The following is a 21771-nucleotide window of genomic DNA, read 5'->3' as shown; positions in this document are numbered from 1 at the left end:
AAAGGGCTGCAGTGGCAAAGGAAATGACCTAGTGCATGCAGAGGCTTGACCCCATGCCTGGCATGGAGAGAGTGCTCAATGGCTTGTCCTTATGTGGGCTGGTTGGTGGGGGTTGCGGGTGGCCAAGCAGGAGGATGAGATCATGATGTTTTATTCCATTCTAGGGCCTTCCAGGTCTGCAAGGTCCTCCTGGATTCTCTGGGCCAAAGGGTCCCCCTGTGAGTGAGCGAACTCCAATTTGAGGGGTGGGTGATGTTGGGGGAAGCAGGGAGACCTTAACTTTCTCCTGCCTTGTCTCTCAGGGTCCCCAAGGCAAAGATGGGCGCCCTGGACACCCTGGACAGAGAGGAGAATTGGTGAGTGACCTCTTGACCTCTCACCCATGACCCCATTAGGCTCTTCTTTTCTTCCTCCCCATCTGACACACGTTCTTAATTCTCACCCCCCCACAGGGCTTCCAAGGTCAGACAGGTCCACCTGGACCAGCCGGTGTCCTGGGCCCTCAGGTCAGATTGGACCCCATATGTCTCCCCAGCTGGGGGCTATTTGAGGGGATGGGGGTCTCAGATACAACCCACCCCAAGCCACTGCCACCCACCCCCACCCCTGTTCAAGATGATCTTCCTTTGTTTCTAGGGAAAAACTGGAGAGGCAGGGCCTCTGGGTGAAAGGGGGCCCCCAGGCCCCCCTGGACCTCCTGGTGAACAAGGTCTTCCGGGCCTGGAAGGCAGAGAGGGCGTCAAGGTGAGACCCTGGCCCCTGGGAGATCTCCGTGGAGTGGCCCTGCACCGTCTGCAGGCTCAGAATCAGCCCCCTGGGGGAGGAGGCCCAGACTCACAGACTGGGGCTAACCCCTTCTCTGGAGGCTGACCTCCTTCCCCTGCATCCCTGCAGGGAGACCTGGGGCCGCCAGGACCCCTTGGGAAGGAAGGACCCCCTGGACCCAGGGGATTCCCCGGTCCCCAAGGAGCTCCAGGAGACCTGGTGAGCATCCTTTGGGACCCCCTTACATGTCCTGCTGGGCTGTGTAGCAGAGGAGGAGAAGGCAGTCATGGAGGGACATGCAGTGGATCTCGGGGTGGGAGCAACTGTGGCAGGGAAGGAATGGCACCCAGAGGTGCCTGGAGGACTGAGACCCCTGATCCTTAGGACCCAGAAAGGGGGTAGGAACTGTGACCCCCCCTGAGTGAAGACAGGACCCCCCACCCTTTTGGGGGTCTCTTGACTGTGAATCATCTCCTCCCTCAGGGACCTACTGGTTTGAAGGGTGACAAGGGCCTTCTGGGCCCCTTAGGGGCCAACGTAAGTGTGACCCCATGTGCTGGGCAGTGGGGGGCAGGGCGGAGGTGCCTGGGGCCTCTGGGAGGGGGCATAGTCAGGCCTAAGTCTGCTGGTGGGGGAGTCAAACAGGCCTGGGTTGCACCCCCCTGGCGGGGAAGTCATGTCCCCCCATGAGCCATGGTTTCCTCATCTGTAACACAGCCCCATATCAAAATTACTGTAAATCTCCGTGAGATGATCCGTCTGACACATAGCTGTGTGCCAGACAGCGACAGGTAAAGACCTCCTTTCTCCTGGAGCTTACGTTCTAGTCTAGGGGAGACGAGGAGTCAGTGGTGATAAACACAGGGAAGCAGAATCCCACTGAGAAGGGGGAGTAGGGAAAGAACAGTTGAAATGTGGGTCAGGGAAGGCCTCCTGAGAAGGTGATTATTTGAGCGGAGACTTGGAAAGGCGAGGTGGAGCCATGCGGATGTCTGTGGGAAGAGAGTTCCAGGCAGGGGGAACAGCATGTGCAAAGGCCCTGAGCGCATCCATGCCTGGCGTGCTGGAGGAGGCCCACATGGCTGGAGGGGTGTGAGTGGGTGGCGCTGAGGACAGAGGGTGACAGGCAGGTTGTACAGGCCTTGTGGACTGCCAGGGGGATTTCCCTTTTTCTCCAAGGGAGGTGGGAGCCCTGGAGGGCTGTGAGCAGAGGGCAATGTGACCTGACTCAGGGGCTCATGGTGCCTCCTGGCTGCTGTGGGGAGGGGAGCAAATGGACCTATCTTAGCCTAGCAGCTGAAGAGCCCTCCATAAATGAGAACTGCTATTGTTGTTTTTCCTGACCCTTCACCCCTCTTTCAGGGCTCCCCTGGGGAACGGGGTCCTGTGGGCCCAGCAGGAGGCATTGGGCTTCCTGGCCAGAGTGGAGGCCAAGGCCCTGTTGGTCCTGCAGGCGAGAAGGGGTCCCCGGTAAGTGCCTGCCCAGCCCACTCCCCAAGCATCCTCAGGACCCCGCCCTCCTATGTACCAGGTTGTCCCTCCTACCCTGGACCCTGTTCCCCCACCAGGGCGACCGCGGCTCCCCCGGCCCCACTGGCAAAGATGGGATCCCAGGGCCCCTGGGGCTCCCTGGACCCCCAGGAGCTGTAGGGCCTTCCGGTGAGGATGGCGACAAGGTGAGAGGTCCTGGCGAGGGAGAGGCTCGGCAGGCCTGTGGGGCGGGGGCCGGGGTCCGCCCTCACCCTGTTTCCTCGGCAGGGGGAAGTGGGCGCTCCTGGTAGCAAGGGGAGCAAAGGTGATAAGGGAGATGCGGTGAGTGGGGAGCCCCGGGGTGGGGGCCGTCCCAGGGGAGGCAGAAGGCTGTGGAGAATGGAGGGGGACATAGCTGGGTCCCCAGGAGAGCAGGGGGTGGGCGCCATGACCCTCTTCTCTCCCTCTCCTTGGTAGCCCATCATTGTGTCTGGTTGTAGCTCTGACCAGCTCTGGGGCATCGCATCCCCTCTGCCCCCAGGGACTTGAGCCTCAGGGCTCAGCCTCAGCCAGCCAGCTCAGTCCCGGCGGGGCTTCTAGGGAAAGTCCTGAGGACCCAGCTTAGGTCGGATGGCTGGGTCTGATCCCCTCAGCTGGTGGCCTGGGAGGCAGGGATTGGGGGGATGCAGCTGTCACTTCCCTGTAAGGGGAGCGGGCAGGGGGGTGGTGACTGGCATCTCTAGTGCACCCCCAACCCATCTTGAACTTGGAGGGCTTTTGGCCCTGTTTGCTCTTCCAGGGCTCACCTGGACCAACAGGGATACGGGGCCCTGTGGGGCACCCAGGCTCCCCGGTGAGTGTGCCCAGCTTTGTGACCATGCCCTGGGGGCGGTGACAGTGTCCTCCACCATGACTCAGACCCAAACTCGACCACAGCCCTGAATGCCAGCACAACCCCAGTTTCAACCCTGGTCATGACCGTGACCTCAATCACAACCCAAACTTCAACTTCCAGCCCACCTTAGCCGGATGCTGATTCAGTCCTACCCTGAACCCCAACTGTCCAATGCTGACCCCAAACCTGAACTCAGACTTGGAATCTGACCTTGGCCTCCATCTCAGACCCAACCTGAAATTCCATCTCAACCCCATCTGAACCCTGCTCATGACCTTGACCTCAGTCCAAGTCTGACTTGCCACCCAGTGCCCATCTCAAAACTTTGACTCAACCCTTGACTCCATTCCCAAACTCTGACCCTTAACCTGAACCCCCAACTCCAACCCCCCCCCAAACTTAATCCCAACCCAGACTCCAACCCTTGACCTCAATCCTGACTTTGATCCTGAGCCTGTCTCCCACCCGGACCCTAACTGTCCTCCACCCCATCCTTCTCCCAGGGAGCAGATGGGGCTCAGGGACGCCGAGGACCCCCAGGCCTCTTTGGGCAGAAAGGAGATGATGGAGTGAGAGGCTTTGTGGGGATGATCGGGCCCCCTGGCCTGCAGGTGGGTGTCTGGGCCTGGGGGAATGGCTTCTGGTTCCCCCACACCCTGTGCCCCATTCCTGCTCCTTTGTTCTGCAGGGGCTGCCAGGCCCTCCTGGAGACAAGGGGGAGGTCGGAGACGTAGGGTCTATGGTATGTACCCCTGGGGGAAGGTGGGAGAGGAGGAGGGCAGCAGGGTGGGTGGTCCATTGCCTTGGCGGGGTGGGGGTCACAGAGCACATCGTCATTTGGTAAGGAGGCTGTGGGTCACGAGCGTCAGGGGTGGTGTTTGTGGTTATTGGTGCCTTTGGGGAGGGCTGTCGGGTCACTGGCTGCTCTTCTGACTGTCCCACAGGGCCCCCACGGAGCTCCAGGCCCTCGGGGTCCCCCTGGCCCCAGCGGATCTGAGGTGAGGACTCTGGCAGGTAGCAGGATGCCTCAGAGGCGGGGACATCTGTTGGCGGAGAAGGGGCTATTTAGATCCCACAGTCTCACCTCTACCCCTCGGTGTGTCTCCAGGGCTCTCCAGGGCTGCCTGGAGGAGTTGGTCAGCCAGGTGCTGTGGGTGAGAAGGTGAGGTAGGGGCAGGGGCTGCACAGGGTTGGGGAGGCACAACCTGTCCTGTGTGGGGATGGCTGTTCTGGGGAGCCCCTCCTGACCCTCACTTTGCCTCCTGCAGGGTGAGCCAGGGGAGGCTGGAGACCTAGGACCCCCAGGAAACCCAGGCATCCCTGTGAGTGTGTCCTGTGCCCCTGCACCCTGACCCTGATCTCAGGAAATGCCTGACCCCTGGGCATCTCAGGCCACCTTGACCTTTGGGCACCCACCTGGGACCTTTGGGCATCCCCAGTTGTCTTGCTCATAGAGCCCTGGAAGGTCTCAGGGTTGCTACATACAGTTCTCTAGGTTGTACACTGCACAAGGGAGCCAGTGGGGGCTCAGATCCAAATTGTGAGCCCTGGCTTGGGGATGAGCTGCCCAGAGGGGTTTCCTCTTCTAACTCACTCCAGGGTAGCACCTGGACTAGACCAATCCTGCCCAGGACTTCTAGGCAACTGGACCATCCAGACCCCAGACTCCTATAAGTACTAGATTCCTCTGATCTCTAACCCTTGACTGTCTAAGCTACTCTGGCCTCTGACCCCAGGAAAGTCCCAGAGCACCCAGATACCTGAGTCCAGGTATACTAACCCTTGACTCCTGGAGAGTTCAAGCTGCTCTGACATCTGGCCTGTTTCTGCAAAGGGACCAAAGGGAGAAGTCGGTGAAAAGGGAGACTCGGGCCCCTCTGGGGCTGCTGGACCCCCAGGCAAGAAAGGCCCCCCTGGAGAGGATGGAGGCAAAGGGAATGTGGTGAGTCCTGGGGGAGGTGGAGTCAGAGATGGGGAGGGGTGCTTGTGTCTACTTGAACCTGCATCCCCCACTTCTAGCCAGGGATCCCCTCCTCCAGTGTGTCAATTCCTCAAGCAACATGAAACATGGCTGAATGAATGAATGAATGAGTGAGTGAGTGAGTGAGTGAGTGAGTGAGTGAGTGAGTGAGCGAGCACACAAACAGAAATGCAGTGGTTATATGTCATTGTAGGGGGTGAAATGTGCTTCTGCACTGACTCATTCTGACAGTGTTGGAGAGGCTGAGATTGAGACTGTGCTGGGTCTGAGCTGGGGCTGATGTGGGATTCCGGCATCAGGGCCGAGAGCTGAGACCCTCCCATCATAGGAGCTTGGGGGAGGGTTGGTGGGAGGGCAGCGAGGACCCTCACAGTGTGTGGGACCCTGACCACGGTCTCACCACCCCACGGCTTGCTGTGGCCCTTTTTCTGAGGGTTGGTTCTACCCAGGAGTTCCTAATTCAGAACTGGAGGACAAAGTGAGAGGATGCACGTTATGTTTGTAGCTCAACACCTGCACGCATCCAGTGCTAGAATGTTCACTCCAGCAGAACCATCCTTGGACACGGTTCAGCTGCCAGAGCAATGAATGAATGCTCGGTAATTCAGAGGCATGGTGACTCATTCCCATTCTGCTGTCTTCCAGGGCCCCACAGGGCTCCCAGGAGATCTTGGACCCCCTGGAGACCCTGGAGTTTCGGTGGGTGTGCGCCCTCCACCCCCGCCCCCCAAGCCCAGCAGATTCCCTGATTCTGTCCCTGTCTCCCCACCACCCCCACCACCACAGACAGGGCAAGGTCTGTGGAGCAAATAACTTTCAGTTTCCCAAAGCCTCACCCCCAATTCTCTTGCATCCCCATGACCCCCCAACTGTGTCTCCCCTTCCCCTACAGGGTATAGATGGCATCCCAGGAGAGAAGGGTGACCCTGGGGATGTTGGGGGACTGGTAAGCCGGGAAACAGGATGTGTTCCTAGGAGAGGCTTTGGGGCTGGTGAGTGGGTGAATCGGGAGGCCAGGGGAGTGGGTAGATGGGGTACCCAGGGCCCCGTAGATGGATGTTTTGCACCCCTCCGGGGCCTCACCATGAGCGCAGCAGCTTGGGGAAGGCGGTGGGAGGTGGCCAGATCTGCAGTGGCCCGGGGACGGCTGTCCTAGTAACGCTCATCCCCGCTGCTACCATAATCTCCACAGGGGCCTCCTGGTGCTTCCGGGGAACCCGGCCCTCCGGGGTCTCCTGGCAAGAGGGTAAGTGGTGACTTGCCACCTGGCTGTCCTGGCTTTGGTCTTGTCACAACCCGCCCTCCCCCAGATGTCCCCGCCCATCCCCACATTGCCCTGTTTCCCTCCTCAGGGTCCTCCAGGCCCCATGGGTCGAGAAGGCAGAGAAGGGGAGAAGGGTGCCAAGGTGAGTAAGCCCCACCGAGGAGGGGTCCCTGAGGGCTGCCAGGATGGGGAGTGGGCTTGTGACCACCACAGGGGCCCCCAGCCCCTCCCCATCCCTTCTAGGTCTCGGCTGGGGGTCAGGAGGCAGGTGCCCCCCGACTCTCTCTGTCCCTCCTCCTCGCCCCTGTCCATTGCAGGGGGAGCCAGGTCCTGACGGGCCCCCAGGGAGGACAGGCCCACTGGGGGCTCGAGGACCCCCTGGGCACGTGGGGCCAGAGGGCCTTCGAGGGATCCCAGGCCCTGTGGTGAGTGGGGCTGGGACAGCCAGGGGGCAGGGGTGGCTTCAGGCCCACCCTGGGCGCTCCCACCTCGTGATTTCTCATCGCAGTTGGCGGGGGGTGGGGGTGTCCACACTGGGTTCTGGCAGAGTGCGGTCCCCCCATGTTTTGCTTCATCCTAGGGTGAGCCAGGCCTCCTGGGACCTCCTGGGCAGATGGGCCCTCCTGGCCCCCTGGTAAGAGACTTCTTTGTCCTTGAGGCCCCAGCACTGAGAACCACACTGACCCTCTATTTTTTTTTTATTGAAGTATAGTTGACATACACTATCATACTGGTTCCAAGTATACAACACAATGATTTGCCAGTTATTACATTATGAAATGCTCACCCCAGCCAGTGTAGTTACTACCATAGAAAGATGTTGCAGAACTATTGGTTATATTCTCTATGCGGTATTTTCATCCCCGTGACTAATTTATATTATGATTAAGATTTTGTGCCTCTTTATCCCCTTCTGTTTCACCCACCCACCCCAACCCCTCCCCCAAGGTAACCAGCAGTCACTTCTCAGTGTCTCTGACTGTAGCTCTTTGTTCATTTTGTTTTTAGATTCCACATATAAGTGAAATCATATGGTATTTGCCTTTCTCTTCGTGACTTATTTCACTTAGCATCATGCCTTCTGAGTCCATCCATGTTGTTGCAAATGGCAGTATTTCATTCTTTTTTATGGCTGAATAATATTCCGTGGTATATAGGACCACATTTCTATCCATGCATCTACTGATGGACATTTAGGTTGTTTCCATTTCTGGGCTATTATAAATAAGGTGGCAATAAACCTAGGGGTGCCTTTATCTTTTCAAATCAGAGACTTTGTTCTCTCTGAGTAAATTCCTAGAACTGGAATTACTCAGTTGTATGGCATTTCTTTTTTCAGTTTTTTGAGGAACCTCCATACTGCTTTCCGCAGCGGCTGCACCAGTTTACATTCCCAACAGTGCACAAGGGTTCCCATTTCTCCACATCCCCGCCAACACTTGTTATTTCTTGTCTTTGGATAGTGGTCCTTCTAACTGGTGTGAGGTGATATCTTATTGTGGTTTTGATTTGCATGTCCCTGATGATCAGTGATGTGGAGCATCTTTCCATGTATCTATTGACCGTCTGTATTTCCTCTTTGGAAGAATGTCTATTCAGGTCCTCTGCCCATTTTTAAATTGGGCTATTTGTTTTTTTGGTGTTGAGTCACATGAGTTCTTTATATATTTTGGATGTTTTACTGGACATGTCATTTGAGAATATATTCTCCCATACTGTAGGATGCCTTTTTGTTCTGCTGATGGTGTCCTTTGCTGTACAGAAACTTTTTAAGTTTTATGTAGTTCCACTTGTTTGTTTTTGCTTTTGTTTCCCCTGCCTAGGGAGACAGACATGTACAGAAAAAAATTGCTCATGCTTATTATATTCAAGAGATTTTTGTCTGTGTTTTCTTCTAAAAGTTTTGTGGTTTCAGGTCTTATATTTAGGTCTTTAACCTATTTCGAGTTTATTTTTGTGTATGGTGTAATGCAGTGATCCAGTTTCACTCTCTTGCATGTAGCTGTCCAGTTTTCCTAACACCATTTATTGGAGAGACTGTCTTTTCCCCATTGTATGTTCATGGTTCCTTTATCGTATGTTAATTGAACATAGATGCATGGGTTTATATATGGGCTCTCTATCCTGGTCCATTGATCTATGAGTCTGTTCGTGTGCCTGTACCGTACTGTTTTGATTACTGTAGGTCTGTAATATAGCTTGAAGTCAGGGAGCATGATTCCCCCAGCTTTGTTTTTCTTTCTCAGGATTACTTTGGCTATTTGGGGTCTTTTGCGGTTCCACGTAGATTTTAGGATTATTTGCTCTAGTTCACTGAAGAATACCAGAGGTATTTTGATAGGGATTGCACTGAATCTGTAGTGACCCTCCATGTTGATGATCTATGCTGACCACGCACATTGACCCTGCATGTTGATGGTGTACACTGACCACAGTGACCCTCCACCTTGATAGGCCAAACTGACCGTCTGTCTTGATTCTGTATACTGACCACCCACACTGATCTTGATCACTGGCCATTCATATTGGCCATCCTCCAGCTGACCCCTTCCTTATGCTTTGTCATCCCTCCTCTCTCCTGACTGTCCCCATGATTCCATCCCTGGCCCATTTGAAATCTGGAGAATTGCCCCTTTGAACATCCCTGCATCGCCCACATGGACGCTGGGATTTCATGTTTGAGGCTCACCACCTAACCTTTAACTCACTCTTCCTTCCAGGGACCCTCTGGCCTCCCGGGCTTGAAGGGAGATGCTGGCCTCAAGGGGGAAAAGGTAAGAATATCTCCTTCTGTTGTCTGCCCTCCGCCACCTCCACCTCTTCCACCTTCCCTCCCTCCCTGGCAGAGGGCTGGGAGACTCACCACCTCTAGGAAAAAGTCTCCCATTCCTTCTTCTTTCTTCACATGTTCCTCTTTGATCCTTTAGGGCCACATTGGATTGATTGGCCTCATTGGTCCCCCCGGGGAGGCCGGTGAGAAAGGGGATCAGGGGCTGCCGGGTGTGCAGGGCCCCCGGGGCCCCAGTGGAGAACCTGTGAGTGTGTGTCCTCCCCTCAGTGGGGAGAATGTGCTCAGAGGAGGGGGTGGGTGGGGAGGCAGAAGTGGGGCTTGTTTGGAGATGGGGGTTTGGGAAGCCTGGGTCTGGAATGACCAGGGGTGTGTCTGGAGAAAACGGGGAGCTCTCTTGGGGGACTTGCAGGTTGAGGACTGTGTCCAGGGTTCAGGATTTTCTTTTGAGGGGACTGGAGGCTTATCTGGGGGATGCCTCTGGACTGTGGGGATATACCCCATCAGTGATGACCCTCTTGTCCTTTCCCCAGGGTCCCCCTGGTCCCACTGGCTCTCTGGGTCACCCTGGGCCCCCAGGCGTGGCGGTGAGTATGAGGGATTTGTGGGGTGTGGTCACCGAGGTGGGCCAGCCAGGACTCCAGCTGTCCCTGTTTCTACCCCACAGGGTCCTCTGGGACAGAAGGGCTCTAAGGGGTCCCCAGTGAGTATACTCTGTTTCCCTGGATTCCCCTATCCTAGCTTCTCACCCACCTTCACGCCACCCCAGCCCTCAATGCCTTTGCATGTGTTTCTTTATTTATTCATTTAATCATGCATTCGACAAATATTTATTCAACACCTACCACAGTATTTTATCAAATCTAAGATGCTATCAATTGTAATATGCACCAATATTTTGTAAACTGCTATAAAAAAATCCTGATTCTGACAAGTAAACATGACTTGCCAAAGATGTTAAGATGCTGATTTCAGAGATGTTAAAATATGGGCAGAAAATGTGCATTTTCTGCTTGGTGCTGAAAATTGCATGCCCCTCCCCAGTGCTCTGTGTGTGTGTGTGTGTGCGCGCATACTGGCAGGAAGGCATCTCTGTAGACAGGGTTCACACGCAAGTGACTTCTCCCTGCAGGGGTCCCTCGGTGCCCGTGGGGATAGTGGCCCTCCAGGCCCCCCAGGCCCCCCGGTGAGTTCCCCAGGGATGATACAGGAGTCTTCACTGGGTTCCCCCACTGCCCAGAACTGGGTGGAGCGCATGTTTAGGGGATGAAAGTGGGGGGGGAGCCTCCAAAACCAGGAGAGGTTCTGGACATTGGGGATGTATAGGGGGACATCATGGTGTCTCTGACCTAGGCTTGTCTCACTTGGTCCTGCCTCCCCTGCCCATGTCTCCCTCCCATCTCTCTGTTTCTTCCATCCTTCCTGGCCTTTCTCTGTCTCTGTCTCAAATACATGTTCCACCAACTTTATCTGTTTCTCTCTCTGCTCTCTCTGCCCGACTTTGTGTTTCTCTTTTTTATTGTCGTACTGTCTTCCCCCACCTGCCTGTCCCTGTCTGCCTGCCTCTGTCGCTTCTCATCTCATTCCACCCTGTTTCTCTCTGTCTCCTGTATCTCTGTCGTCTCTGCCTGTCTCTCTCTGTCCCGGATCTCTGCTCTCCTCCTCTCTGCATCCCACCCCTGCTCAGGGCCCTTCTGCCGAGCTGCATGGGCTTCGTCGGCGAAGGCGCTCAGTCCCTGGGGCCCCAGAGGGCGGCCTGGAGGAGGTTCTGGCCTCGCTCATGTCTCTGAGCTTTGAGTTGGAGCAGATGCGGCGCCCTCCGGGCACGGCTGAGCGCCCAGGCCTCGTGTGCAGTGAGCTGCGCCGCAACCACCCACATCTGCCTGATGGTAGGTCCAGACCCTCCCGGGGCGGGTGGGTAGGGAGCTACAGGGCACCCCTTCTCACCCACCCACCTGGCTCTGCGGCAGGGGAGTACTGGATTGACCCCAACCAGGGCTGTGCACAAGACGCACTCAGGGTTTTCTGCAACTTCACGGCAGGAGGAGAGACCTGCCTGTATCCCGACAAGAAGTTTGAGACTGTGAGTGACCGTGGGCCTGACCCCAGTAAGGGCTGTCCTGTCCCTTGCTTCCCCTCCCCCACGCGCACACACACACACACACACACACACACACACACACACACACGGCTTTATCGGGGACCTTATAGTTCTCTCAACCGACATTTATTGAACATTGACGGTATGCCAAGTCCTATGAAGGGCTGGAGCTACAGCAGAAAATCAAAAATAAACAAATCTGCCTGCTTTTATGGAGCTCACCTTCTCTGGGGAAAGACCAGAAAATCTAATGAGAAATCAGTAATGGTGGCCATCTTTTAAATAATGCTAATGTGTGGCAGGCCTGTTCTGGTAGCCACCTGACGTGGTAGAGCTGCCACATCCCCCAGGGAGAGAAACTGAGGCACAGAGAGACAATGAGATTGTCCAAGGCAGTTTCTGGCTGTAGAGTCCCAGCCCTGAGCCACCTGTCTACACTGCCTCCTGACCTGCTGTCTCAGACCCCAGGGACTCATGCCCCTCCAGGCTGTGGGCTGGGAGGTGATGATTCCACATGGTCTGCCAGGAATCCTGGGGCTCTCCACTGGGGAGCCGTGAGCCTAACAGCCTCCCGGGCTTGGGACATGGACATGCCACCTCATTTTTTTCATCTGTAAACTGTGTCCCAGAAAGTATGTACCCATATGGTGGTTGTACAGTCGATCTGAAGACAATGATTAAACACTGACAATGTGCATTACTGTGCTAATACATCAACCTCGGGTAAACACTTAGGAGCGCAGGGCTTGCAGAAAGGCACAACAGCATTCTTCTTCTTATTTGTTACTGTTGACTGGTCAGAGCCTTGGTTTTGTGGATAGGAATTTACACAAGCTCAGACCCCCCCACTTTGGGGGCCTGGAGTGTGGGACTTGATTTCTGAACAGTTGCTGACATCTGAGGCCTGATTTCTTACCAGGGAGGCTGGGGAGGGGAGTAAGGGATGTTCCTGCTTTCGGTTCCCCAGGCCAGACTCTGAGACAGGGAGTTGAGGGCAGTCATTTATTTAGGAGGTAATCTAAGGAGGCACTAGGAAGGAGAGATGGCCAGTAAGGGGTGTGTTGTTAAAATGTCACCATTGGGCACCCAAGGCTCAGTTCCACCGGGGGACTTCTGGGAGGCCAGGAAGAGTAAGGCACCTGGGAGTTGTCCCACCTCGGGGGGAGAGGGAGCGGGTACATTTACCCACCAACTCTCATCAGTCCTCGGTTGAGGGGTGCCTCAGAGGGCAGGGATGCCCAGCCCCTTGGGTCTGTGCTGGGCACCAGCCAAGCCTACTCCCATGGCCCCAGAATATTCCAAGACACCTGGATATTTATAGCCAGCAGCTTTCACAGTGGGGAGGTACATGCAGGTACCCAGGGCATCTGCTACATTGATTCCCCACCTCGCTGTCTCCCCAGGTGAAATTGGCTTCCTGGTCTAGGGAAAAGCCGGGAAACTGGTATAGCACATTCCGTCGAGGGAAGAAGGTGAGTTGCAGATGTGGAGATAGTGGGTAATATGAAAATTGATGGGAACCAGCATGGGGGGTTGGAGGAGGGGCCCTAGGGCCGAGATGGATGGCGCAGGCTTGCCTCTGCCTTCATGGTGATTGCAGATTGGTGAGGGGAAGAGTGTGTGTTGGGGAGCAGCATCAGATGGGAGATGTGGAAAGGTGCATCTGTGGAATGGTGCACCACAGGGCATGGTGGGAATCCAGAGGTGGTGCTGGAAGGACCTGAAGGCTTCCTGGTAGAAGGCACAGCTCAGCTGAGGCCTAAAGAATGAGTTGGGCTAGCAAGTTAGGGAGGACAAGGACAAGTGTTCCAGGCATAGGGAACAGCATATGTAAAGGCCAGGAATCAAGAGAGGGTCTGGTGAATTTAAAGAAGAAAAAACCGCTTACTCTTCTCTAGAGAATGTGATGGGGGGACGTGGTAGGAGAGGAGGCTGTAAGCGCCCCCAGAAAGACCTGTGGGCAGGCCGGGGAAGACGGCATGGCTTGGAACCACAGTCCAAGTCAGTTGGACCAAGAGCCGGAGGGGAGGGAGGAGATGGGGATGATGCCGAGGTTCCTGGCTTGGGGGCTGGTATCTGGTGAAATTCTAAGATATACAAATGAGAAGAAGAGCAAGTTTGAGGGGTTGGGAGATTTGGAGTTCAGTTTGGGATATGCCTGTGTAACATCAATGTATATGCTAAGCACTGGGAACATAGGAGGAAATAAAACACTGTTCCTGACTTTGCCAAGTTGCTATTCTACTGGGAACATAATCATGGAAACAGACAATAACCAAGGAAACAAGGTCATAATATCACATGAAATATCTTGGTTTCGGTTCCCCCCAAACAGACCCTGAGATAAAGACTAAATCACAAGGCATTTATCTGGGGTGTGATTCCAGAAAACATCAGTTGGGGAATCATAGAAATGATACAGAGGAGAGAAGGAAGACAGTAGTCTCAAGCCAGTGATATTTAATAATGTATTTTTTTAAATTCAATCTATCCAAAATATTGTCATATCAATATAAAGATTCGTGAAGCACTGAACTTTTTTTCCTGAAAGTTCTTCAGAGTCTGGCACATATTTTACATTTATAGCCCATCATAGTTTGGATACCAAATTTCACTGAAAACGCTGAGTCCAAGCTTGGATTTCATAAAACCTGCCGTTGAAGAAGTAGCGTCTATGTACTCAAGTTGTACCATACCTAAGTTTTCAGATAGCTGGATCGAGGCCGAGTTATTAGTTATGATTTTTGAAAGTCCAAAAAATTACATTAAACAATCAACATTTTAAATGAAACAATCAATGAATTGAAGTTAAAAAAAAAGTTTCCCAGTGTCATCGGCCACATTTCAAGCCATCAGTAGCCATGTGCACCCAGGGGCTCAGAAGGGAAGCACGGTGGCTGGTGGCTGGTGGGGCCACCCCAGAGATGGGGAATCTGGCAGGTGGGCTCTCCTCAGAATGAGGGGAGAGTGGAGCACCCCTGTCTCCTGCTTTGTCCCACCCCCAGTTCTCCTATGTGGATGCCGACGGCTCCCCGGTGAGCGTGGTACAGCTGACCTTCCTGAAGTTGCTGAGTGCCACCGCGCACCAGAGGTTCACGTACTCCTGCCAGAACTCAGCCGCCTGGCTGGACGAAGCTGCAGGCAACCACGGCCGCTCGCTGCGCTTCCTTGGGGCCAGTGGGGAGGAGCTGGCCTTCAACCAGACAGCAGCAGCCACCATCGCTGTCCCTTATGATGGCTGCCGGGTAAGGGGAGCTCGGGGGTGCTGGCCGGAGCAGGGCGGGGAGGCTCCGGCTGCCCTGGTACTAACTTACCGTCCTGTCTTCCCGTGGGCAGCTCCGGAAGGGACAGACGAAGACTGTGCTGGAGCTGAGCTCCTCCCGAGTCGGGTTTCTGCCTCTGTGGGACGTGGCGGCCTCTGACTTTGGCCAGACGAACCAGAAGTTTGGGTTTGAACTGGGTCCCGTCTGCTTTAGCAGCTGAGAGTCTCTGGGGGCGGGAGGGACAGCGAGGGAGCCCCAGCTGGGGGCACATTGGTGCTGAGGCTCTGAAGCCACCGTATTTATGGTCTCCGGTGACTGTGGAACCAGGGGAGAGTCTGCACATCACAGTCAAGCACTATTCCTTCTCCATTCCAGGGAGCTGGGGGCCCAAGAGCCCAGCACCCCCCGACGCCCCGCCGGCATACCTGCAGTCTAGCTCTTGCCCCTCTCCACGCCCACCCAGCCCTCGACTCCTCACCCCTGATCCCCAGCGCAGTGAACTAACTCAGAGCTGATGAATACCCCCGGATGCCTCCCTCCCCCTCCTCACCCAGTGTCCTCAACACCCTTTGGTGCTACCCTTCCCAATAGTTAAGCACTGGACATCTCCTGATCCCAGGCTGGGACCCCTTCGCTCCATTCCTATTTTCAGGTGGGTTCACAGTGAAGGAACTGAAGTCCGACTACAGGGGGAAGGAGGACTTCCCAGACTTGGCTGTGGGCTCCTTCTCCTGCCTCAGCCCAGCTCTGAATACCGCGCTCCCCCCATCACCCCGAATGCACCTTGCCATGCCAGGTGGTCTGGGGACCAAGATGGTGGGGATGAATCAGGATCCTAATGGTGCTGCCCTATTTATACCTGGGTCTGTATTAAAAGGGAAAAATCCCCTCTGTTGTATATTTAATCTACTTTCTCCATAGGGAAGGCTAGGATATGACGAGAGAGATTCTAGCATGATCCCCACCCCTCCAGGGCCATAGGGCACAGTTGGCATCGTGAGTCGGAGAATAAACCAGTGAACTGTGTCCCTGTCTGAGTCTTTGCTCTGGTGCTGGCTGTATCTGTCTCAGGGTCTGGCTTTTGTCTCACCTGAGGTATATCTGTCACCTCTTGTCTAATTGTGTCTTCTGATGGAAGTGGCTTTGTGGGTGGGGGAATGTTCTCACCACAAAAATGAAATGATAATTATATGATGTAATGCAGGTGTCGGCTCCGGTGGGAATCATTTTGCAATATATAAGTGTATCAAATCCACACATTGTACACCTTGGACTTTACACAACGTTATGTGTCAATTATAGCTCAATAAAGCTGGAAAAAATTGTGAACCCCTTAGAATGACATCAAACTTGAAAGAAAGAAGAGAAAATAGCTGGTTCTCCCTGTTGACCCGATTAGTCCTGGAGTCACTGGCTGATCAAGAAATGACATGGGATGTAGTTTCAGTTTTTAGATGAAATGACTAAAAGTCAAAGGTTTGGGTGGAAAGTTGGGGGATGGGTTGGGGGTGGAGAGAATTGAGTTAGGAGTTGACCCTTGGGGTGAGTTGGGGGCTAGGGGTTAAGGGTTGGGTGAGTTGCAATGAAAATGGGCTGAAGATGAGTTGAATTGGAGATTGGTCTGGAGTGAGTTGAGTGAGTTCAGTGTTGTGGATTAATGATGGGATCTGTTGAATTGTAGATCGGGCAATGAGTGGACCAAGTAAAGCGTTTGGAATCGGATATTAGAGTTAATTGAATTAGGGTTAATTTGAGACAGGATGAACGGCGAGGTAGTGGTGGTTGCTATGAATAGGGGGTGGGGATTGGCAGTTTGGTAAGTCAGGATGGGATCAGTTAAGATGGGAGTTGGGTTTGAGGTGAATCGGGGGTCGGATTTTGAGTGGTCGTTTTTAAAACAGATCTATTGAGATGTCATTCACATACCATAAAATTTGCCCACTTAAAGTGTATAAATTAAATGGTTTTTAGTATATTTGCAGACTTGTGCAATCATCAGCGCAGTGAATTTTAAGAGCATTTCATCACCTCAAAGAAAATACCATAACCAGTGTCAATCACTCTCCATTTCTCCCAAACCTCTTAACAGTAGGTAACCACTAACCTTTCCATCTCTATGGATTTGCCAGTTCTGGACATTTCCAATAGATGGAATCAGACAATATATGGCCCTTTGTGTCTGGCTTTGATTTAGCACGGTGGCTTCAAGGTTCATGTTGTGGCACGCATCAGCCCTTCATTCCCTTTCTTATCCACTGTCTGAATGTGCTCCGTTTTGTTCATTCATTAGTTGGTGGACATTGTTGAGTTAGGAGTGATGGAGGGCTGATGTGAGTTGAGTTAGAGGAGGTGAGATCAGGTGAGATCAGGGTGAGTTGCTCCCCCCAGAAACCTGCGGCTTACCTACGCCTTCTGTCACCAGTCCCCATACGGCCACCAGAATATTTGTCCTGGAGTCCCTCATGCATTCAGTAAATGCTACCAAGAGTCCTAACTCTGAAGAATGTCAAAGCCCAGAGTTTGATGGATGCTGTCACTCATTCATTTGGTTCATTCTAGGGAGTGTTCGCTCAGTGCCAGGCACTGCTGTAGATACTAGGGATTAAAGAAAGATGTGTCTGCCCTCAGGATCTTATTCCTGAGGAAGACAGATAATACACAAAAAAATAGCTATGTACTCATGTGATTTCAGACAGTAGTAATTGTTGTGAAGGAAAATCAAGCAAGTGACATGGAGATAGAGTGATGGGGTGGGCAGTTATCTGAAATAGGGTAGTCAAGAAAGGCTTCATGGAGGAGGTGACATTAGCACAGAGACCTGAGTGGGAAGAGATGTGTATCCTCCTCACAGTGAAGAACGCAGAACCCCTCAAATATCAGTGAGGGCTCTTGAGGGAACAGTCACCTCTCGGTCACCTTTGTCTCTATTTGCTGCTTTTGCAATTGCTTACTCTGTATTCTCTCCTATCGACCCCCATGACCCCCATGTAGACCGAGGCTTGTCTTCTTTTTTAGTTCTAAGCATCCTTAACTCAAGAATGCATATGGTAACACCAGTGCTACCCCTTCACTCTAGGCCTGTCTACACTTAGATCAAATTTATCTCCCTTTCTTAGGAAGAACCATTCATTCAGTCCTTCCTACAGACCATACCTTCACACCCACATGATCCATGATCAGTTCAACTAACTGTTAATAATCAAGATTGCTGGTCTCCATGTCAGGTGCTGTTCCTTGAATGTTTGCCCTGGATCAATTTGTTGATTCCTCATCATAACCTTTGAGGAAGGTTCTGTTACAATCCCGTTTTGCAGATAAGGAGACCTGGAGTAACTTGCTTAGACTCTAGAGCTAAAAATTTTTTATTAACAAAGAGCCATCTTCTCCTTTAGGGGCATTTTTTGTCACCTAATGGGATTTTTCCCCCTCATCTTTTCCCATTGTTTTTCTGTTTCAAAAAATTGCATCCAATACACAATCCAGGATTTGAATGCATGTCCCCCATTCAACTTTGGAACTCCAGTCCCACCTAGTGCAGGTATTTTGGAGGGAGGAACAATTAATAGTGTAATGAGGACTCTTTAATTAGCCAAACGCTGGTTAAAGAATTAGAACCCTGGCCTTGCTAAGTTAAAGGGTAATTGAGAAAGGTGTAAGTAGGGAATTCTGGGCCTCCTGTGCTCAGCTGTGTATTTGCTCTGCCGGTGGAGCCAGCAGCCAACAACTGCTGGGCAAACCCCAGCTGATTTGCATGTTCAGCGACCATAATTCATCACATTGCCGGGGCTTCCAGAGCAATTACACCTGCTGTTCTGAGCTGGGGGCAGGCAGGGTGGCCAGTGTGTCTTTATACATGGTTGTAGGGGCGGGTGAGTTGTACACACACATGTTCACAACATCATTGTACTTACACACAATGACATACACAGACCAGGGGCCCAGGGAATCAGGCCCTCATAGTGTCAACCCCCTTCCCTGCTCCCACTCCCCGCTGCTGCAAGTCACATCTCAGAGCCACAGGCAGACTCCGAGGCAGACCCATGTGATGCAGCCCCACACCCTCAGCCGGATCCAGACATGCTGACACCCATAGCAGGCACAGTTGCACACACACAGTTGTGCCTGGACACACACTCAGAGCCTCCCATCACACACAGTTGTGTTCACAAACCCATACACAGATGTGCAGCCACATCCAGAGAGAGACTCCAGTTATCACAGGACTACTCCTTTAAGTTCTGGTACCTGCTAGGCATGCAGAGGGACACACAGCACTGCACAGAGAGATGGACCACTAACACACAAGCTACATACACAGGCCCAGGTAAACTCCATCGGAGAGTTCAGAGGTTCCCTCCTCCTATACCACCCATCATTCATTCATTCAACCAACCAATATTTATTAATATTTATTATGTGTCAGGCACTGTTCTAGGTTCTGGGGATTAGCAGGAGACTGAACAAAGATCCCTGCCCTCGTGGAGTTTACAGTCTAGTGGGGTTGACAGGCAGTAAGCAAATACCATATGACATGTAAGGTTGCTATGTTGAGAAATAAGGCAGGGAGGAGGACAAGAAGGGGTGTTCTTTGAGATGGGGTGGTCAGGGAAGGCTCCCTGGAGGAGGCAGCCTTGAAGCAGAGGTTCATATAGAGAGAGGGAAGGTGCCATGTGACATCTCACCTAGCCAGGCAGTGGCACTGAGCCGAAGTACAGATTCACCAACAGGCACTTGCCCCACCCACTCACAAGGGCCCCGTCCACAAGGGCAGACGCATGGCCTCATGTCCAGAGTGTCCCAGACCCCAGAACTCCCTTTTGTGAGAGGGTGAGGCAGGATCCTGAAGGTGACAGCGGAGTTACTCAGGAAACAGGGGGAGCTGAGTAGATTGAACACCACATTGACCCCGAGAGGCCGTCCTGTCCTTCCTTGACACTAGCCTCATTGCCTATATACATTCCTCCCTCTTGGTATATATTTTTCTTGATTTCATGTTATTATTTTATTAGTTAATTAATTGTACTTTTCTGGTTAAAAACCACATGACACAAAACTTGCCACCTTAACTGTGCCACACTTCATGTCCAGTAGGGTGGCATGAAGCGCATTTGCACGGCTGCGCAGCCGCCCCCACCATCCATCTCCAGAACTTTCCCTCTTCCCCAGCTGAATCTCTGTAACCATTACCTCCCTGTTTCTCGAGTGTGGGAATTTTTGTCCTCGGAATATTTCTGCATGTGTCCTGCATACAGGGGGCTGTGTCCATGAAGACACACCATGATTTGGCAAAGTTCTAAGCTCTCTTGAACCAGTACAATATTGAACATGTTCTTTTGCAGCTTGCTCTGTAAGCTCACCTGGAGGGTTTTTGCATCTCCTCCATGTAGACACAAGTTATTTCTAGTGCTATGCTTTTTAATTGCTTTTGAAATGCTTACCTCAGCATAGTTATCTGTTCTACTCATGGACTTTTAGGCGGTTCTCATTTTGCTCCTGTTGACGCATCCCAGCGTGTGCCTCTGTGCACATGGATAAAGGTCTCCAGGGTGTATAAGTACACAAGAATGGAAATGCCTGGATATGGGGATGGTACATCTTCAGTTGCCCTGGGTACGATCTTCGGCTGTTCACCCAGCCCTCATGTCCCCTTCTCACCACTCTTCTGAGGTTCTTTGGAGTCTTTCTACCTGGTGGCTCTGACCTCACTTGTCAGCATACTCACCAGATGGCCTCCTGCACCTTGTGGCCTCAGGGCCTTTGCATCGCTCCTCTCTGTCCACCTAACCTTGCCAGCTCTCACACATGCCTGCTGGTTTCAGCTCTGGTGATACTCCCTGACCCTGACACCCGACTCAGGCTAGATCAGGGCTCCCCAAACATGCTCAGAGAATCCTGCCCATCTGTGCATGCTGTACACCCTCAACTCTCAGTTCCTTGAGGATGAGGGCTTGTTGATAGCTACAAACCCAGCGTCTGTGGAGCCTGGGGCTGCATGCGTCTCTACTTGTGGATGAATGGACGGGTCCTTGAATTACCTCTGGGCAGGGACGAGGGCTGTAGACATCCTGGCTCCAATCCCGGCTCTGCCACTTCCAAGCTGTGTGACCTCAAGCAAGTGGCTTAAAGTCTCGGAGCCCCTCCCTTTCCTGTGAAACCCTTCCCAGGGCTGTTGTGGAGGTTGGGGGGTAGGGGTTGGGGGGCTGAAGTGAGCCCCAGCTGTGACTGGCTCAGGGCAGACCACTCTCAGGAGGAGCTGCTGCGGTTGGGAGCTGAGTTCCAGGCCCATAACCTTGGACTGGGGCCTTGCTCCTTCCTGCCTTGGCAGGGCTGGGAAGCGATGCTGGGTCTCCTTGTCCCGCCAACTCAATCCTCAATTCCCAGGCCCATAATGGGAACCACATGTGTTGGACCCGTGCCCACCCCTCTCCTTCCCCCTCCTCCTCCCTCAGACGAGTCATCTTCAGTCATCCTGTCCTCCTCTCCCTCCCTCCAACCTCATTCCCACGCTGCTGTGCGTGTCAGAGGGTGTCCGTGTCATGTCATGGGTCCCTGTGTGTCTCTGCATGTGGCTGTGTGTGAACTGTAGGCCTGTGCGTGTGTTTCCTATGAACCCTGTGCCTCTGTTGTGTGTCTGTGTGCATTTATGTGTGAACCGCCCGCCTGTTCTGACTGTCCTGTGGGTTTGTGCAGGTGTTAACGTATTGACTACTTATCTGTTTTACGAATCCCCGTGTGTGTGAACTGCGTGCTTCTGTTGTGCATGTCTTTGGGTGATAAGACTATGGGTTTGTGGGTGTGCTGACGTGTGAGCTCCATGTCTACCAGGGGATCTGTGTGTGTGAGCTATGGGCCTGAATTATGGGGTTTGCATTGGGATCTGTGTGGTGGTGGGAGGCAGGGGTCAGCTGGTTCAGGGGTAATTGGGGCTGACACACCTGATGGTGGGTGTGTGTTTTTGTGGGCCCTGTGCCTGGTGTGGGTAACTGGCCATGTGCTGCTTCTACGTGACACCACCCTGCAGGGGCATGACTTTGTGCCCGGACTGTGTATCTGGATAGGCTACCCCTGGACCCCAGGGGTTCTGGGTTTGTGCATGGGTTAACGTACTCTGTGGATGTTTTACGAATCTCTGTGTATATAAACTATGTGCTAGTGTTGTGTGTTTGTATGTCAGTTTGCTTGAGGCCAGGTCTGGGCAACTGGGGGCGAATTTCTACTCCCCCAGTTGGGTCATTCAGTGTGTG

General features: G+C 53.2%; 1 protein-coding gene across 5 annotated transcripts in view; it reads left to right on the top strand.

Moving 5' to 3' along the window:
- COL5A3 (collagen type V alpha 3 chain) overlaps positions 1 to 15553 on the top strand; it is a 35586-nt gene extending 20033 nt beyond the window's left edge. For 2 of the 5 annotated variants that reach the window (XM_036995651.2, XM_036995176.2), the window contains exons 36-67: positions 165 to 218; positions 303 to 356; positions 453 to 506; positions 637 to 744; positions 895 to 984; positions 1249 to 1302; positions 2128 to 2235; positions 2334 to 2441; positions 2524 to 2577; positions 3035 to 3088; positions 3634 to 3741; positions 3819 to 3872; positions 4075 to 4128; positions 4239 to 4292; positions 4399 to 4452; positions 4965 to 5072; positions 5757 to 5810; positions 6004 to 6057; positions 6304 to 6357; positions 6464 to 6517; positions 6693 to 6800; positions 6956 to 7009; positions 9096 to 9149; positions 9303 to 9410; positions 9697 to 9750; positions 9831 to 9866; positions 10296 to 10349; positions 10851 to 11052; positions 11134 to 11246; positions 12668 to 12736; positions 14270 to 14509; positions 14601 to 15553. In XM_036995651.2, coding sequence (XP_036851546.1) covers positions 165 to 218; positions 303 to 356; positions 453 to 506; positions 637 to 744; positions 895 to 984; positions 1249 to 1302; positions 2128 to 2235; positions 2334 to 2441; positions 2524 to 2577; positions 3035 to 3088; positions 3634 to 3741; positions 3819 to 3872; positions 4075 to 4128; positions 4239 to 4292; positions 4399 to 4452; positions 4965 to 5072; positions 5757 to 5810; positions 6004 to 6057; positions 6304 to 6357; positions 6464 to 6517; positions 6693 to 6800; positions 6956 to 7009; positions 9096 to 9149; positions 9303 to 9410; positions 9697 to 9750; positions 9831 to 9866; positions 10296 to 10349; positions 10851 to 11052; positions 11134 to 11246; positions 12668 to 12736; positions 14270 to 14509; positions 14601 to 14747 — 2625 coding nt within the window. In that variant the 3' untranslated portion in view covers positions 14748 to 15553. Of the gene's footprint in view, positions 1 to 164; positions 219 to 302; positions 357 to 452; positions 507 to 636; positions 745 to 894; positions 985 to 1248; positions 1303 to 2127; positions 2236 to 2333; positions 2442 to 2523; positions 2578 to 3034; positions 3089 to 3633; positions 3742 to 3818; positions 3873 to 4074; positions 4129 to 4238; positions 4293 to 4398; positions 4453 to 4964; positions 5073 to 5756; positions 5811 to 6003; positions 6058 to 6303; positions 6358 to 6463; positions 6518 to 6618; positions 6801 to 6955; positions 7010 to 9095; positions 9150 to 9302; positions 9411 to 9696; positions 9751 to 9830; positions 9867 to 10295; positions 10350 to 10850; positions 11053 to 11133; positions 11247 to 12667; positions 12737 to 14269; positions 14510 to 14600 lie in introns of those variants that run through there. The other 3 variants (XR_005055559.2, XR_012124439.1, XR_012124440.1) reach the window with 3 other exon arrangements.
- Positions 15554 to 21771: the final 6218 nt, after the last annotated feature.

This window comes from Manis javanica, chromosome 13, assembly GCF_040802235.1.
Source record: "Manis javanica isolate MJ-LG chromosome 13, MJ_LKY, whole genome shotgun sequence".
NCBI classification, from domain to species: Eukaryota; Metazoa; Chordata; class Mammalia; order Pholidota; family Manidae; genus Manis; species Manis javanica.
The sequence above is the reverse complement of the archived record's forward strand: the minus strand, read 5'-3'. Positions and strand labels throughout refer to the sequence as shown.